General features: G+C 46.3%; 1 protein-coding gene across 1 annotated transcript in view; it reads left to right on the top strand.

The window, feature by feature from the left end:
- Nucleotides 1-18,283, top strand: part of shank3a (SH3 and multiple ankyrin repeat domains 3a) — a 1,463,579-nt gene that overhangs the window by 765,337 nt on the left and 679,959 nt on the right. The window contains exon 12 of the mRNA XM_070897277.1: nucleotides 17,677-17,849. Coding sequence (XP_070753378.1) covers nucleotides 17,677-17,849 — 173 coding nt within the window. The remainder of the gene's footprint in view (nucleotides 1-17,676; nucleotides 17,850-18,283) is intronic.

The raw sequence follows: 18,283 nt of genomic DNA, 5'->3' as shown, positions 1-18,283 counted from the left end.
CGCCTCATACCGTTGAAGTTACCTTTCCTTAAGTTCAGGACCCTCGTTTCCGAATTAACTTTGTCACTCTCCATCTTAATAAGGAATTCTACCATATTAGAAACATAGAAACATAGAAACATAGAAAATAGGTGCAGGAGTAGGCCATTCGGCCCTTCTAGCCTGCACCGCCATTCAATGAGTTCATGGCTGAACATTCAACTTCAGTACCCCATTCCTGCTTTCTCGCCATACCCCTTGATCCCCCTAGCAGTAAGGACCTCATCTAACTCCTTTTTGAATATATTTAGTGAATTGGCCTCAACAACTTTCTGTGGTAGAGAATTCCACAGGTTCACCACTCTCTGGGTGAAGAAGTTCCTCCGCATCTCGGTCCTAAATGGCTTACCCCTTATCCTTAGACTGTGACCCCTGGTTCTGGACTTCCCCAACATTGGGAACATTCTTCCTGCATCTAACCTGTCTAACCCCGTCAGAATTTTATATGTTTCTATGAGGTCCCCTCTCATTCTTCTGAACTCCAGTGAATACAAGCCCAGTTGATCCAGTCTTTCTTGATAGGTCAGTCCCGCCATCCCGGGAATCAGTCTGGTGAACCTTCGCTGCACTCCCTCAATAGCAAGAATGTCCTTCCTCAGGTTAGGAGACCAAAACTGTACACAATACTCCAGGTGTGGCCTCACCAATGCCCTGTACAACTGTAGCAACACCTCCCTGCCCCTGTACTCAAATCCCCTTGCTATGAAGGCCAACATGCCATTTGCTTTCTTAACCGCCTGCTGCACCTGCATGCCAACCTTCAATGACTGATGTACCATGACACCCAGGTCTCTTTGCACCTCCCCTTTTCCTAATCTGTCACCATTCAGATAATAGTCTGTCTCTCTGTTTTTACCACCAAAGTGGATAACCTCACATTTATCCACATTATACTTCATCTGCCATGCATTTGCCCACTCACCTAACCTATCCAAGTCGCTCTGCAGCCTCACAGCATCCTCCTCGCAGCTCACACTGCCACCCAACTTAGTGTCATCCGCAAATTTGGAGATACTACATTTAATCCCCTCATCTAAATCATTAATGTACAGTGTAAACAGCTGGGGCCCCAGCACAGAACCTTGCGGTACCCCACTAGTCACTGCCTGCCATTCTGAAAAGTACCCATTTACTCCTACTCTTTGCTTCCTGTCTGACAACCAGTTCTCAATCCATGTCAGTACACTACCCCCAATCCCATGTGCTCTAACTTTGCACATCAATCTCTTGTGTGGGACCTTGTCGAACGCCTTCTGAAAGTCCAAATATACCACATCAACTGGTTCTCCCTTATCCACTCTATTGGAAACATCCTCAAAAAATTCCAGAAGATTTGTCAAGCATGATTTCCCTTTCACAAATCCATGCTGACTTGGACCTATCATGTCACCTCTTTCCAAATGCACTGCTATGACATCCTTAATAATTGATTCCATCATTTTACCCACTACCGATGTCAGGCTGACCGGTCTATAATTCCCTGTTTTCTCTCTCCCTCCTTTTTTAAAAAGTGGGGTTACATTGGCTACCCTCCACTCCATAGGAACTGATCCAGAGTCAATGGAATGTTGGAAAATGACTGTCAACGCATCCACTATTTCCAAGGCCACCTCCTTAAGTACTCTGGGATGCAGTCCATCAGGCCCTGGGGATTTATCGGCCTTCAATCCCATCAATTTCCCCAACACAATTTCCCGGCTAATAAGGATTTCCCTCAGTTCCTCCTCCTTACTAGACCCCCCGACCCCTTTTATAACCGGAAGGTTGTTCGTGTCCTCCTTCGTGAATACCGAACCAAAGTACTTGTTCAATTGGTCCGCCATTTCTTTGTTCCCCGTTATGACTTCCCCTGATTCTGACTGCAGGGGACCTACATTTGTCTTTACTAACCTTTTTCTCTTTACATATCTATAGAAACTTTTGCAATCCGTCTTAATGTTCCCTGCAAGCTTCTTCTCATACTCCATTTTCCCTGCCCTAATCAAACCCTTTGTCCTCCTCTGCTGAGTTCTAAATTTCTCCCAGTCCCCAGGTTCGCTGCTATTTCTGGCCAATTTGTATGCCACTTCCTTGGCTTTAATACTATCCCTGATTTCCCTTGATAGCCACGGTTGAGCCACCTTCCCTTTTTTATTTCTATGCCAGACAGGAATGTACAATTGTTGTAGTTCATCCATGCGGTCTCTAAATGTCTGCCATTGCCCATCCACAGTCAACCCCTTAAGTATCATTCGCCAATCCATCTCAGCCAATTCACGCCTCATACCTTCAAAGTTAGCCTTCTTTAAGTTCTGGACCATGGTCTCTGAATTAACTGTTTCATTCTCCATCCTAATGCAGAATTCCACCATATTATGGTCACTCTTCCCCAAGGGGCCTCGCACAACGAGATTGCTAATTAATCCTTTCTCATTACATAACACCCAGTCTAAGATGGCCTCCCCCCTAGTTGGTTCCTCGACATATTGGTCTAAAAAACCATCCCTTATGCACTCCAGAAAATCCTCCTCCACCGTATTGCTTCCAGTTTGGTTAGCCCAATCTATGTGCATATTAAAGTCACCCATTATAACTGCTGCACCTTTATTGCACGCACCCCTAATTTCCTGTTTGATGCCCTCCCCAACATCACTACTACTGTTTGGAGGTCTGTACACAACTCCCACTAACGTTTTTTGCCCTTTGGTGTTCTGCAGCTCTACCCATATAGATTCCACATCATCCAAGCTAATGTCCTTCCTAACTATTGCCTTAATCTCCTCCTTAACCAGCAATGCTACCCCACCTCCTTTTCCTTTTATTCTATCCTTCCTGAATGTTGAATACCCCTGGATGTTGAGTTCCCAGCCCTGCTCATCCTGGAGCCACGTCTCCGTAATCCCAATCACATCATATTTGTTAACATCTATTTGCACAGTTAATTCATCCACCTTATTGCGGATACTCCTTGCATTAAGACACAAAGCCTTTAGGCTTGTTTTTTTAACACCCTCTGTCCTTTTAGAATTTTGCTGTACAATGGCCCTTTTTGTTCTTTGCCTTGGGTTTCTCTGCCCTCCACTTTTCCTCATCTCCTTTCTGTCTTTTGTTTTTGCCTCCTTTTTGTTTCCCTCTATCTCCCTGCATTGGTTCCCATCCCCCTGCCATATTAGTTTAACTCCTCCCCAACAGCACTAGCAAACACTCCCCCGAGGACATTGGTTCCGATTATGGTCACTCTTCCCCAAGGGGCCTCGCACAACAAGATTGCTAATTAGTCCCTTCTCATTACACATTGCCCAGTCTAGGATGGCCAGCTCTCTGGTTGGTTCCTCGACATATTGGTCCAGAAAACCATGCCTAATACACTCCAGGAAATCCTCCTCCACCGCATTGCTACCAGTTAGGTTAGTTCAATCAATACATAGATTAAAGTCGCCCATGATTATTGCTGTACCTTTATTGCACACATCTCTTATTTCTTGTTTGATGCTGTCCGCAACCTCACTACTACTATTTGGTGGTCTGTACACAACTCCCTCTAGCGTTTTCTGCCCTTTGGTATTCCGTAGCTCCACCCATACTGATTCCACATCATCCAAGCTAATGTCCTTCCTTACAATTGCATTGATTTCATCTTTAACCAGCAATGCCACTCCGCCTCCTTTTCCTTTCTGAATATCATTCCTAAATGCTGAATACCCTTGGATGTTGAGTTCCCAGCCTTGGTCCCCATGGAGCCATGTCTCCGTGATGCCAATCACATTGTATCCGTTAACTGCTATCTGCGCAGTTAATTCTTCCACCTTATTCCGAATACTCCTCGCATTGAGGCACAGAGCCTTCAGGCTTGTCTTTTTAACACTTTGCCCCTTTAGAATCTTGCTGTAATGTGGCCCTTTTTGTTTTTTGCCTTGGATTTCTCTGCCCTCCACTTTTACTATTCTCCTTTCTATCTTTTGCTTCTGACTCCATTTTATTTCCCTCTGTCTCCCTGCATAGGTTCCCATCCCGCTGCCATATTAGTTTAACTCCTCCCCAACAGTACTAGCAAACACTCCCCCTTGGACATTGATTCTGGTCCTGCCCAGGTGCAGACCGTCCAGTTTGTACTGGTCCCACCTCCCCCAGAACCGGTTCCAATACCCCAGGAATTTGAATCCCTCCCTTATGCACCATTGCTCAAGCCACGTATTCATCTGAGCTATCCTGCGATTCCTACTCTGACTAGCACGTGGCACTGGTAGCAATCCCGAGATTACTACTTTTGAGGTCCTACTTTTTAATTTAGCTCCTAGCTCCTTAAATTCATTTCGTTGGAACTCATCCCTTTTTTTACCTATGTCATTGGTACCAACGTGCAGCACGACAACTGGCTGTTCTCCCTCCCTTTTTAGAATGTCCTCCACCCGCTCCGAGACATCCTTGCACCAGGGAGGCAACATACCATCCTGGAGTCTCGGTTGCGGCCGCAGAAACGCCTATCTATTCCCCTTACAATTGAATCCCCTATCACTATCGCTCGCCCACTCTTTTTCCTGCCCTCCTGTGCAACAGAGCCAGCCACGGTGCCATGAACTTGGCTGCTGCTGCCCACTCCTGATGAGTCATCCCCCTCAACAGCACTAGCAAACACTCCCCCGAGATTACTACTTTTGAGGTCCTACTTTTTAATTTAGCTCCTAGCTCCTTAAATTCATTTCGTAGGAACTCATCCCTTTTTTTACCTATGTCATTGGTACCAACGTGCACCACGACAACTGGCTGTTCTCCCTCCCTTTTTAGAATGTCCTCCACCCGCTCCGAGACATCCTTGACCCTTGCACCAGGGAGGCAACATACCATCCTGGAGTCTCGGTTGCGGCCGCAGAAACGTCTATCTATTCCCCTTACAATCGAATCCCCTATCACTATCGCTCTCCCACTCTTTTTCCTGCCCTCCTGTGCAGCAGAGCCAGCCACGGTGCCATGAACTTGGCTGCTGCTGCTCTCCCCTGATGAGTCATCCCCCTCAGCAGTACTCAAAGCGGTGTATCTGATTTGCAGGGGGATGACCACAGGGGAGCCCTGCACTACCTTCCTTGCACTGCTCTTCCTGTTGGTCTTCCATTCACTATCTGGCTGTGTACCCTTTACATGCAGTAAGACCAACTCGCTAAACGTGCTATTCACGTCATTCTCAGCATCGTGGATGCTCCAGAGTGAATCCACCCGCAGCTCCAGTGCCGCAGTGCGGTCCATCAGGATCTGCAGGCGGATACACTTCCCGCACACGTAGTCGTCAGGGACACAGGAAGCGTCCCTGAGTTCCCACATATTACAGGAGGAGCATAATACGTGTCCGAGCTGTCCTGCCATGACTTAACCTTTAGATTAACCTAACTGGGCAACAACAATGTTAAAAGGTTACTTACTGATAAAGAAAAGAAAAAGAAAAACTACTCACCAATCACCAGCCAATCACTTACTCCCTTGGCGGTGACGTCACCTTTCGATTTCTTTCTACTTTTTTGCCTCCCTGCTGCAGCTGCACCGGTAGGCCTCACCAATAAACTCCCGCCTCACCGAACTCCCTGAACTGCTGCCGCGTTGGGCCTTTTATCGGCCTACCTCCAATGCACTCCCGTCTCTCCGAACTCCCAGAACTGCCGCGCATTGGGGCTTTCATAGGCTTGCCTCCGACTCACTCCCGCCTCTCCGAACTCCCCGAACTGCCGCACTCCTTTCTCCTTCCAGCTCGTTGGCCACGAAGTATTGGTCAAGTCGCTCCACGAAGGTTTCCCAATCATCTCCCTCTGAAAATTTCTCCAGGATGCCCACAGTTCTCTGCATTGTTGTGGTGGCGTTCATCATCTGTATCTCATCGCCAGTTGTTATGTCTTGAATGAAGAGTCAGACTCGATACTGCAAGCTTAGAGTAAGTGTGACCATAGTCCTTTATTACAGATCTCAAAATGCCTCTCCAGCCTGTGAGACCTTCTTATATACAGGTGCTCCCAAGGGATTGTGGGATCCCTTGGGACTCCAGGGGATAAGCCCTCTGGTGGTTAGACATGGTAATTACAGGTTTACATACATAACAGGTATGGTTCTCAATGAATACTTTGCGTCTGTTTTCAGAAAAGAGAGGGGCGATGCAGACATTGCAATTAGGGAGGAGTGTGAAATATTAGACGAGATAAGTATCATGAGAGAGGAAGTATTAAGGGGCTTAGCAGCTTTGAAAGTGGATAAATCTCTGGATGAAATGTATCCCAGGCTGTTAAGAGAAGCAAAAGAAGAAATAGCAGAGGCTCTGACCATCATTTTTCAATCCTCTCTGGCTACAGGTGTGGTGCCGGAGGACTGGAGGACTGCTAACGTTGTACCGTTGTTTAAAAAGAGAGAAAGGGATAGACCGAGTAATTACAGACCAGTCAGCCTAACCTTGGTGGTGAGAAAATTATTGGAAAAACTCCTGAGGAACAGGATAAATCTTCATTTGGAAAGACACGGATTAATCAAGGACAGTCAACATGGATTTGTTAAAGGAACGTCATGCCTGACTAACGTGATTGAATATTTTGAGGAGGTAGCAAAGAGGGTCGATGAGGTTCGTGCGTTTGATGTAGTGTATATGGATTTTAACAAGGATTTTGATAAGGTCCCACACAGCAGACTGGTCATGAAAGTAAAAGTCCATAGGATCCAAGACAACGTAGCAAGTTGGATCCAAAATTGGCTCAGATGCAGAAAGCTGGTTGTTTTTCTGACCGGAAGGCTGTTTTGTGTGGGGTCTCAAAGGCTCAGTACTAGGTACCTTGCTTTTTGTGGTATATATCAATAATTTAGACTTGAATGTAAGGGGTATGATTAAGAAGTTTGCAGATGATACAAAAATTGGCTGTGTGGTTGATAATGAAGAAGAAAGTTGTAGACTGCAGGAAGATATCAATGAAGTGGTCAGGTGGGCAGAACAGTGGCAAATGGAATTAAATCCTGAGAAGTGTGAGGTAATGCATTTGGGGAGGGCTAACAAGGCAAGGGAATACACATTAAATGGTAGAACACTAAGAAATGTAGAGGGACAAAGGGAACTTGGAGTGCATGTCTTCAGATCCCTGAATGTAGCAGGCCAGGTAGATAAGGTGGTTAAGAAGGCATACGGAATACTTGCCTTTATTAGCTGAGGCACAGAATACAAGAGCAGGAAGGTTATGCTTGAACTGTATAAAATACTAGTTAGACCCGAAAGTTACACCCCCCGATGCAGAATTGGGCCCTCCGCCCCTCAAAGGAATTGGAGCACTGTCTCCGGTGTTCCGCTTCCTTTGAGGAGCGCTCCCGGGACGGTAGCGCTGCGCTGAGGCCGGCGCTATGCGGATGCTCCACATAGAGCTGACACGCTACAATCCCCCTCCCCTTCAATTAAAGGGGAGGGCCGTGGCACACTCTGCATGGCCATTTGGTGGCCGCCATTGGACCACCAGGGATAAGTTAGACCGGGCCAGCAGCTCTGCACCCAAAATGGAGTGCTGGGCTGCACAATGGCGGCCCATTCCACAAAAGGTGGCAAGTGGCGCTGCCAGGACAGTGCCTCCTAAACCTCCGGGGCAATTTCCCAGGAAGCAGTAGTGCCCCCCTCCTCCGGGCGCTAACGGGCCTATAAAAAGGGGTAATTTCACCCCCTATGATTCTATTTTAAGGGGAACATATAGGATAATAGAGAGAAACTATTTCAGCTGTTTGGGGATTCTAAGACGAGGGGGAATAGTCTACAAATTAGAGCCAGATCTTTCAGGAGTGAAATTAGGAAACACTTCTATACACAAAAGGTGGTAGAAGTTTAGAACTCTCTTTCGCAAATGGCAATTAATGCTAGATCAATTGCTAATTTTAAATCGGAGATTGATAGCTTTTTGTTAACCAAAAGTATTAAGGGATCTGGGCCAAAGGCGGGTATGTGGAGTTAGATCACAGATCAGCCATGATCTCATTGAATGACGGAACAGAATGGCCTACTCCTGTTTCTATGTGTGTGTATGTGTGCATGTGAGTGAATGAGTTTGTGTCTGTGTGCTGGTTATTATGAAGAGGATGCAGTGATAAAGTGTGTGTGAGTATCTTTGTGCACATGTGTGTTCAATGGTTCTTAATAAAGGAAGCAGTGATCACATTCCAATTGCTTTCTGCCTAACTTTGAATACAAAGGAACGATTTCATATATTCCATCTCGCTCATCTGTTCAAACCTACTGTTACTTACTTCTTTCGGTCTCTTTAACATTTTGTTAAACTCTAGATAATATAAGCCCCTGTACCTCATACCACTGTTGTAGCTGAGCCTTCACTCTAGTGTGTTTACACTTACCTAACAGCTAGGTAGTTTTGATAGCACGCCCCGGATACCTAACAGGGTGTCCAGTGTTCCATGCCGTGTCTTCACAGAATGGTCCTTCTCTTCAAGAAGTGACAGAATGGCACACACTAGATTTTTCTTTAAGGCTTTAACTGCCACATAAATTTATTCAACAGTAAAGGACCAAATAAATAACAGAAATGTAACATATATTTTACAGCAATTGTTAAACTTTGCTAACTTCTCGTATAGTAATTGGCAAATAGCTCACAACTCTCCACTAAATTGTAATCAATCTTCTTATATTGTGAGACTTGTTTTCTTCATTCTGGTGAACTACCGACTTTAGCTAATATCTCTGGAAATCCCAGATGGGCTTTCCTTAAAGATTCCAGATTAATTGCCTCAGTTTGAACAGTGCAGGCTAATAAATATCCCAGAACTGTTAGTGGGGCGGGCTCCTTTATTTAAAAGAACTACCTGCTAAAAGCAAAAAGAGCAAAAGGAGGGTGGAGTTTTGCCTTAAATAGAATAATTGAAGCATAAGCATGCAATTTTCGCTCATTTCTTTTACAGTAATTTGAGTTTAATGTGTTTCATTTTAACTGATCAGCACAAGGAGCTATTTAAACTTATTTACTTGGTACATTAACTGGGACCTGGTGTGCGACAGTAATAGGTTAATTAATTTTTTACATAAGAGTGTGATTAGCTGCTGTATGACTGTTTTCCTGTAGCGGGTGGGCCTTTGTGCAAGTTAAGATAGTCTAACTCGTACTAAAAGACTAATCTTGAGCTGCAGGAAGCCAGTGGAGTGTGAAAGGCCAGGAGAATGTGGAGTTGAACCTCAGTAGGAGTTCAGCTTGAGATGCAGTCAACCTAAAAGTGTACTTTAAGGATTAAACCACTTAAGTTATGCTTGCTTTTATTAATTGTTTGATTTTAGCAATGAATTAGTTTAGTATGGGGAGGGACAGCTGAAGCCTGTGATGTGTGGTACCTGTGCAATGTGGGTGGTTCTGGATGCTTTGTGTGTATCTGAGATGGCCGCATATACAACAAATGTCCCACCCAACTGCTTGTGCTCAAGCTTAACATTTCTGAGCTTGCAGAGTAGCTGGAGATATTCTGTCACATTTAGGAGGCTGAGGGAATCTTGCATTGTGTATTTCAAGAGGCAGTCACCTAAAAGTTAGTGTGGAAGGAAAATGGAGAAGGAAAAATAGCTCAGAAGCAGTGCAGAGATCTCCTGAGACTGCAGAACTAACGAACAGGTAATTCACTACTTAACACTGGTTTTTGGTTGAGCGGAGATCACCTCGTACAAGAAGTAGGTACCTTATAACGTTAATCAGGGATAGAGTAATCTCCTGGACCAGTTTTGATCGCTTAAGAGGGTTGGAGAGGAATTTTCCAGATTTATTTTCCCTACTTGGCCTGGGTTTTTATCTGTCTTTTCACCTTTCCCAGGAGATTGCATGACTTTTGGTAGGGTGGGGAGTGTTTACATTGTGTTGCACAAGGTATCATAGTTGTGTGGGACAGGCTGGATGGACCAATGGGTCTTTTCCTGTCTGCTGTTGTTCATATGACAGTGACTATAACTCAGGAAAGGGCAACCATGAACAAAAGCACAATACTGTGAAACAGGGAAGACTGAAATGTGAAAATGCAATAGTAATAGGGGACTCCATTGTTAGGGGAATAGGCGGGCACCTTTGCAGTTGCAACCAAGGGTCCCAAATGGTGTGTTGCCTCCCTGGTGCCAGAGTAAGGAACGGGATGGCATTAGGACCACGCAACCCGTGTAATTAAATGGGGCAGTGAGCCAGTCAGGGACCCCTGTGGATCCAGTGAAAGGACACCTCTGCAACGGTGATAGAAGATCCCTGATCATTTTGTCAACTACTTTTATATTACCTAAAAGAAAGGAAAACATAATTTATATAGTGCCTTTCATGACCTCATGATGTTCCAATGTGCTTTACAGCCAATGAAGTATTTTTGAAGTGAAGTCACACAACAAGGTCCCACAAACAGCAAAATGATAAATGACCAGATGACCTGTTTTAGTGATGTTGGTCAAGGAAAATATATTGGCCAGGTCACTGGTGAGAACTCCCCTGCACTTCTTCAAAATAGTGTCATGGATCTTTTCCGTGCACCCAACAGGGCAGACGGCGACTCAACCGAAAGACCATCACCTGTTCACCATGTCCTTCAACTTCACCTACTCACCTTCTCATCATATCCCTCAATTCCACCCACACACCTTTTCACCATATCCCTCAACCTCACCTATGCACTTACTTGCCATATCCTTTAATCCCACCTTGTCACAATATCCCTCAGAACCTCTCTCCCTAGAAGCACATCCAATTGTCTCTTGACCCTATTTATATTGTCCACTTCAATGTCCTTCCCTGGAAAGTTATTCCAAAACTCGATTCCCCTTTGGATGAAAATGTTCCCCTTCACTTCCATTCTTACTTAAAACTTGTCTCCCCTGGGGTTTGAATCATTCACCACAATGAAAGATTTGACTTGATAAATTATACCGGGAGAATTCCAGTCCTTTTTTTCCCTTCCTTGGACCAGAAATGCAGGAGGTAACAGCGATGGTCTCCTGCCGCCCTGACTAAGATCAGTCAATTCAGTACAGACCAACGATTAAACCTGGAATCTTTCTACCGTCTTTAGTTTAATGTCACAAAGGAGAGTACATTCACCTACTGAGGTGCATTTCGGATGAAACATTAAACCGATGTTTCGTCTGTCCTCTCAGGTGGATGTAAGAGATCCCATGGCACTATTTTGAAGAAGAGCAGGCAAATTCTTCTGGGTGTCCTGGCCTATACTTACCCCTCAATCAACATCATTAAAACAGATAATCTGGTCATTATGACATTGCTGTTTATGGAGCTTGCTGTGCACAAATTGGATGCCGCATTTCTTACATTACAACAATGATTACATTTCAAATGTACTTAATTAGCTGTAAAGCACTTTGGGACATCCTGAGGTATAAATGCAAGCTGTTGTTTGCTTAAGCCTTCAGAACCTTTCAAATACTTCACCTTGAAGTGTCTTTTCCAAAGAAAACCAGTCCAAATTGCTTAACGTTATCTCATTACTTTAACTGTTGATACCCAGCAACATCTTTGTCCCTTTTGTATCCCCTTCAGGAGCAGTAATAGCCTCCATCTGATGAGGTGCCTCAAGTTGTCCTCTCTACTCCAGACAGGGCCTGATTAATACTTTAGACATCCACATGATGAGTACAGAAATAGGAGGATAGAGAAGATGAATGCATGGCTGGAGAAATGGTGCAGGCAGGAGGGCTTCAGATTCTTGAGGCATTGGAACCATTTCTGGGGGAGGTGGGATCTGTACAAGCCAGATGGGTTGCACCTCGACAGAGCCAGGACCAGTATCCTAGCTGGAGGTTTTGCTCATGTTGCTGGGGAAGGTTTAAACTAGCTTGGCAGGGGGATGGGAACTGGAGAATAGATTCAGTGGGAAGAGAAGCAAAGCTGGAATTGGGGGCAGCAAAGGAGAAAGTGAATTTGGAAACAGAGGAATCAAGGGCTAGAAAATAGACAATAGAGAGTTTGGCACCATTAAATGGTATATACTTCAATGCAAGGAGAATAGGGAATAAGGCAGATTAGCTGAGAGCACAGATAGACATTTGGGAGTACGATATTATAGCTATTACTGACACATGGCTGAAAGAAGGGCAGGTATGGCAGCTCAACATTCATGGTTACAGGGATTTCAGACGGAATAGAGAGAGAGTTATAAAAGGGGTCAGAGGGTCTAGTAAGAAGGAGGAACTGAGGGAAATCCTTATTAGTCGGGAAACTGTGTTGAGGAAATTGATGGGATTAAAGGCCGATAAATCCCCAGGACCTGATGGTCTGCATCCCAGAGTACTTAAGGAGGTGGCCTTGGAAATAGCGGATGCATTGACAGTCATTTTCCAACATTCCATAGTCTCTGGATCAGTTCCTATGGAGTGGAGGGTAGCCAATGTAACCCCACTTTTTAAAAAAGGAGGGAGAGAGAAAATAGGGAATTATAGACCGGTTAGCTTGACATCGGTAGTGGGTAAAATGATGGAATCAATTATTAAGGATGTCATAGCAGCGCATTTGGAAAGAGGTGACATGATAGGTCCAAGTCAGCATGGATTTGTGAAAGGGAAATCATGCTTGACAAATCTTCTGGAATTTTTTGAGGATGTTTCCAATAGAGTGGACAAGGGAGAACCAGTTGATGTGGTGTATTTGGACTTTCAGAAGGCTTTTGACAAGGTCCCACACAAGAGATTAATGTGCAAAGTTAAAGCACATGGGATTGGGGGTAGTGTGCTGACGTGGATTGAGAACTGGTTGTCAGACAGGAAGCAAAGAGTAGGAGTAAATGGGTACTTTTCAGAATGGCAGGCAGTGACTAGTGGGGTACCACGAGGTTCTGTGCTGGGCCCCAGCTGTTTACATTGTACATTAATGATTTAGACGAGGGGATTAAATGTAGTATCTCCAAATTTGCGGATGACACTAAGTTGGGTGGCAGTGTGAGCTGCAAGGAGGATGCTATGAGGCTGCAGAATGACTTGGATAGTGGGCAAATGCATGGCAGATGAAGTATAATGTGGATAAATGTGAGGTTATCCACTTTGGTTGTAAAAACAGAGAGACAGACTATTATCTGAATGGTGACAGATTAGGAAAAGGGGAGGTGCAACGAGACCTGGGTGTCATGGTACATCAGTCATTGAAGGTTGGCATGCAGGTACAGCAGGCGGTTAAGAAAGCAAATGGCATGTTGGCCTTCATAGCGAGGGGATTTGAGTACAGGGGCAGGGATGTGTTACTACAGTTGTACAGGGGCTTGGTGAGGCCACACCTGGAGTATTGTGTACAGTTTTGATCTCCTAACTTGAGGAATGCCATTCTTGCTATTGAGGGAGTGCAGCGAAGGTTCACCAGACTGATTCCCGGGATGGCAGGACTGACATATCAAGAAAGACTGGATCAACTGAGCTTGTATTCACTGAAGTTCAAAAGAACGAGAGGGGATCTCATAGAAACGTTTAAAATTCTGACGGGTTTAGGCAGGTTAGATGCAGGAAGAATGTTCCCAATGTTGGGGAAGCCAGAACCAGGGGTCACAGTCTAAGGATAAGGGGTAAGCCATTTAGGACCGAGATAAGGAGAAACTTCTTCACCCAGAGAGTGGTGAACCTGTGGAATTCTCTACCACAGAAAGTTGTTGAGGCCAATTCACTAAATATATTCAAAAAGGAGTTAGATGTAGTGCTTACTACTCGGGGGATCAAGGGGTATGGCGAGAAAGCAGGAATGGGGTACTGAAGTTGCATGTTCAGCCATGAACTCATTGAATGGCGGTGCAGGCTTGAAGGGCCGAATGGCCTACTCCTGCATCTATTTTCTATGTTTCTTACCTGTAACATCTTCATCAGCCAGCACCGCCTGCGCAAGCTCAGCTCACACTGCCTGGGTAACTGATGTGAGCTCCAGACCAACAGGAAGAGGGGCTGGAGGGCCGGGCGGGCCACGGACCCCTGGTTGAGAGCCCTGCATATATTGCATCTCAGTGAGGGGGTTTCTGTACTGACTGTGTCTTAGCTGACATGCTTTGTAAATTCTGCCTCATATTCCACTGAGACGGTTACAGTCCAGATGGTGCTTGTTTGCTCATTTGCAAGCGAGAAAACAGACTCCGGCAAATGATGCTGCATGCCAGGTCTGACTGTTTACATTGGAGAATGTTGTATGGCTGTAATTTTACAGTGGCCCTCAGTACATGTGGCTTGGGGGAAATCAGCCAGGGTTCCCAGTCCTGATTGCTGTGCAATGACCTCTTCTTTGGATGTCAGGTGAGGGCAGGATTGGGCTCTGCATGTTGTCCCTCACAGTGGAATAGCTATTCACAGTATGATTTTTTTTACATTCATTCTCGGGCTTTGGGCGTCACTGGCAAGGCTCTCATTTACTGCCCTCGAGAAGGTGATGGTGGGCCTTCTTCTTGAACCGGGCAATGAAGACACTCTCCCAGTTAGGGAGAGAGTGACAGGATTTTGAGACAGCGATGATGAAGGAATGGTGATAAATGCCCAAGTCAGGATGATGTGGGACTTGGAGGTGGTGCTCCCACGCATCTGCTGCCTTTGGCCTTCTAGGTGCTGGAGGTCACGGTTTTGGGAGTTGCTACTAAAGAACCTTGGTGAGTTGCTACAGTGCATCTTGTAGGTGGTACATACTGCAGCCACAATGTCCCAGTAAAGGAGTGGATGTTTAAGCTAGTGGATGAGGCTAGATTTTTTTCATTGATGTTATTTTAATGCTGATCAGAAAATCTAGGATTTACTGACTGGTCTCGCATATAAAGGCCACGATTTTTCATGCCGGGTTGGGAGCGAGGCGGGTGACTTCGAGTGCACATTGGAATCTTCCTGTCTTCTTCATCCGCCTCTGTCCAAGAGGTTTTACGTGGCTGGAGTTTGTTAAGCCCACCCTGCAAAGTTCCAGGCCAATTAAAAGGAAGTGGGTCTGATTACATCATCTGATGACACGTCATCAGCAAGTTTCCTTAAAGGGACCGTGCCCAAATACATTTTGACAGTTGTGCTGTCAGTGTTCTGCTGCAAATACTGACAATCACTGCACAAAGGTGCATGGCTACATCCAGGCTCTCCCATCACACCGTCCAGATGCTTATGGAGGTAATCACAGCACGCAGAGAGGTTCTCTTCCCTTCCAATAGGTGGACGCGACTTCCCCAGGACACCAACGCAGCCTGATTGCACATTGTACAGGAGTGAACAAGCAGGGATGTCGTCAGGAGGACCTGGCTGCAGTGGCGCAAACCTTTCAATGATCTCAGTGGATCACAAAACGTTATTGCAAAACCACACCCAACCTCATCCTTCTGTGTCACTCATCACACCCCGATCACTCTGCCTTCCCTCCCTTACTCCTGCACATCCTTACTCACACCTCCACCCATTCCTCTCTCTCTATCTCCATCTCACTAACCACCCCTCACACTCACCCTCATCCTTGTCCAATCATACCAATTAACAACACACAAGGATAACACTTGGGTGTCATTGCTAATGCTGATGTAAAGTTTTTACTAATGTGTTGTCAAACATTGAAACCTTCATATTCAAAACTTGGCCTTCTTGAATGGTGAGACATAATGGTACCCTCCCCACCCCCCACCCCCCACCACAATGGTGATGAGTGTGAATGGAATGGTTTGGGCATTGTAGGGATGCTATATAGTGTTGGTGTGGGTGGTGCAAACCTAGCGCATCATGTGGCAGCCAGGGTGTACAGCATAAAGTGAAGTAAATCTAGCCATGGTGAGGTCGTCCCTGGCAGCCCAGGCAGCAGTGTGGTCGTGTTCTGATGCCCTGTGTGCTGTGAAGCATCAGGTGATTGCGGAGAAGGTTGACATTGTTGTTGGTGATGCTGGTGTGCCTAGTGATGTTGGTGTTGGGGCTAATCATGGTGGGGTTCTGAGGATCAATGTGAGATTTTTTCAAGAGCACTGATGCTGATGGAATAGATGGCAGATGAAGTTGAGATGACAGAAGCAATTTGTCAATGGTGAGAGAGGCTGCTTCAAGGACTTGATACTGGATGGAGAGTTCACTACAAACACTTCAAACCTCCATAAAGCTGAAAAGTGTATTCCAAATCCTGAAGGCTCCAGTTTCTAAGATTCGAAATTGAACAGCTGTGAAATGGTAGCTTTTGTACCACTTCTGCAGCTGTCAACTAGTCAAACCACTCCAGAGATATTGAGAACCCAACACACATACCTGACGTGATCCCCGAGGGATGGAAACCGTGTAAAAAAAAAACTTGGTAAAATGTTTAGGACTAGGTAAAATGCTGCTTAAATAGCTTTAAGCAGCTTCTTAACTATCTCAATTGCCTAACATGCCGTTTAGTGTCGGGTCTGCAAACCGCAGGCAGAGCCAGCACATGATTAAATTCACATAGAGGCGGGTTCAGAGCGGACTTCTGCCCCGCTGTCAATCACGGACAATTTTGACAGCGGGAGCCCCTCCAAACTCGCACTCGCAGGGCTGGTAAGATTCAGGCCAAAGAGTGGTCACCTGAATTAGGGATCAATGGAATCGTGTCCAAGGAAGTCAGCATCTTCAGGAGGGAAGGGGAGAAAGTATGGGAAAAAACGTTTTTGGATGCATTTAGTAGCTGTACTTTTGCTAAAGAATGCTACAAAGACATGAAGTGTATTATATGTCAGTCTTTTCAATGAGGGCCTTGTACTTGTCACAGTTATCCACTGTGAGCTGTGTTATTAGCTGTCAATCTTGCGTAATCACCAAAGTATTTTCCATTTTCAAAATGAAGTGAAGGGGTGGGTCTTCTCAGAATATTATAGAAACTTTGAGCTGCAAAAACTTTTTGGGTAAAAGTTAGAGTCTCAGCATCTGGGCCCTATACCCTTTTGAAAGGGGAATCTCATCACGTGAACCTCGAGGGAGTCTCACCATATAGGCCCCTTATAAAGAGGGGATTTCCCTGTTTGGACCCCCTTTAAAGAGAGAGTCGCCCTGTTAGGGCTATCTTTAGAGTTTTTCCAGCGGAGATTTTTTTTTGAGGAGGACTCTAATCATAAGGACCACTTTTTAAAAGTTTTGCCATTGTATCCCGTGCCCTGAATCTATAGACTGTTGCTCAGATTCAGTTGCTGAGGGTGCAGAGAGTGGGGAGGGGAGGGACACGGTAAATGCCCTTTCCCGGGCAGTGTAGGGGCGGGCCCGGGCAGCCGCTGGGCGGAGCCAGCGAACCAATGGGCGTATGTGAGGGCAGGGCCAGCAGCCCCCCCAGCGAGCCCAGAGTGAATGGAGGCCAGGGCAATGCTGAGTGGTGGTAGTGGGCGGGACGTGAGTTTGCAACCAGCCCGGGAGTGGGCGGGCCAGGCTGGGTAGGAGGCGGGGCGTTAGTTTGCAGCCAGCCCGGGAGTGAGCGGAGAGCCGGAGCGGGTATTCAGCGCTGGCATGTGAGGCGCTCCGGCCGGGGGAGGATGGAGCAGCCCCGGCCGCGGCCAGCGACATTATAGCCCTCCTCAGACTAGCGATGACAGCGGAGCCGGCTTCCGTTCGGTGTCCGAGCGCTCTGGCCGGGAGAGGCCGAGTTGAGTGAGCCGCTGTTCCCTGTCCCCTGACAGGTCGCGGAGGATGTGGGAAGGGACGGCCCCCGCCTCCGGCTCCGGGCCCGGAAGAACCACTGTCACCTATGTGTTTGTTTACAGCCCGAGTACCGTGAGCGCCGAGCCCAGCCCGATTCCAGCCGCCGCCGCTGTGCACAGAGGACCCAAACGCAAGCTGTACAGTGCGGTCCCGGGACGGACTTTCATCGTGGTGAAGCCCTACCAGCCCCAGGGAGAGGGCGAGATACTGCTGCACCGAGGGGAGCGAGTCAAAGGTCAGTACGGTCCCCACTCTGTTTAAAGTGCTGAAGCCTCGATCTTTCACTATCTCTCTGTCTCCCACTATCGTTCACACTCTAACGCTCACTATCTCCCTCACTCTATTGCTCACTATTTCAGTGACACTACTATCTCTTCCCTTTCCATGATACTGGACCCTCCACCTCTCTCCTCCGTGGTACTGAACTCCTCCATCTCTCTATCTGTCCCCTCTCCATGGTGCTGAACTCATTTCTATCTCTCGCTGTGTGTCCTCTCTTCATGGTGCTGGACTCATCTATCTTTATCTATACTTCTTATGGTGCTAAACCATATCTATGTTTCTATCCTTCACTCACTTTGCTCACCTGCCATCTGCCCCATCTCCATGCCGCTGAACCCTCTAATTCTCACTCTTCCTCTCCCTTCTGCAAGCTACTGAACTCTCCCT

The sequence above is a fragment of the Pristiophorus japonicus genome, chromosome 13 (assembly GCF_044704955.1).
Source record: "Pristiophorus japonicus isolate sPriJap1 chromosome 13, sPriJap1.hap1, whole genome shotgun sequence".
Lineage (NCBI taxonomy): Eukaryota > Metazoa > Chordata > Chondrichthyes > Pristiophoridae > Pristiophorus > Pristiophorus japonicus.
The sequence above is the reverse complement of the archived record's forward strand: the minus strand, read 5'-3'. Positions and strand labels throughout refer to the sequence as shown.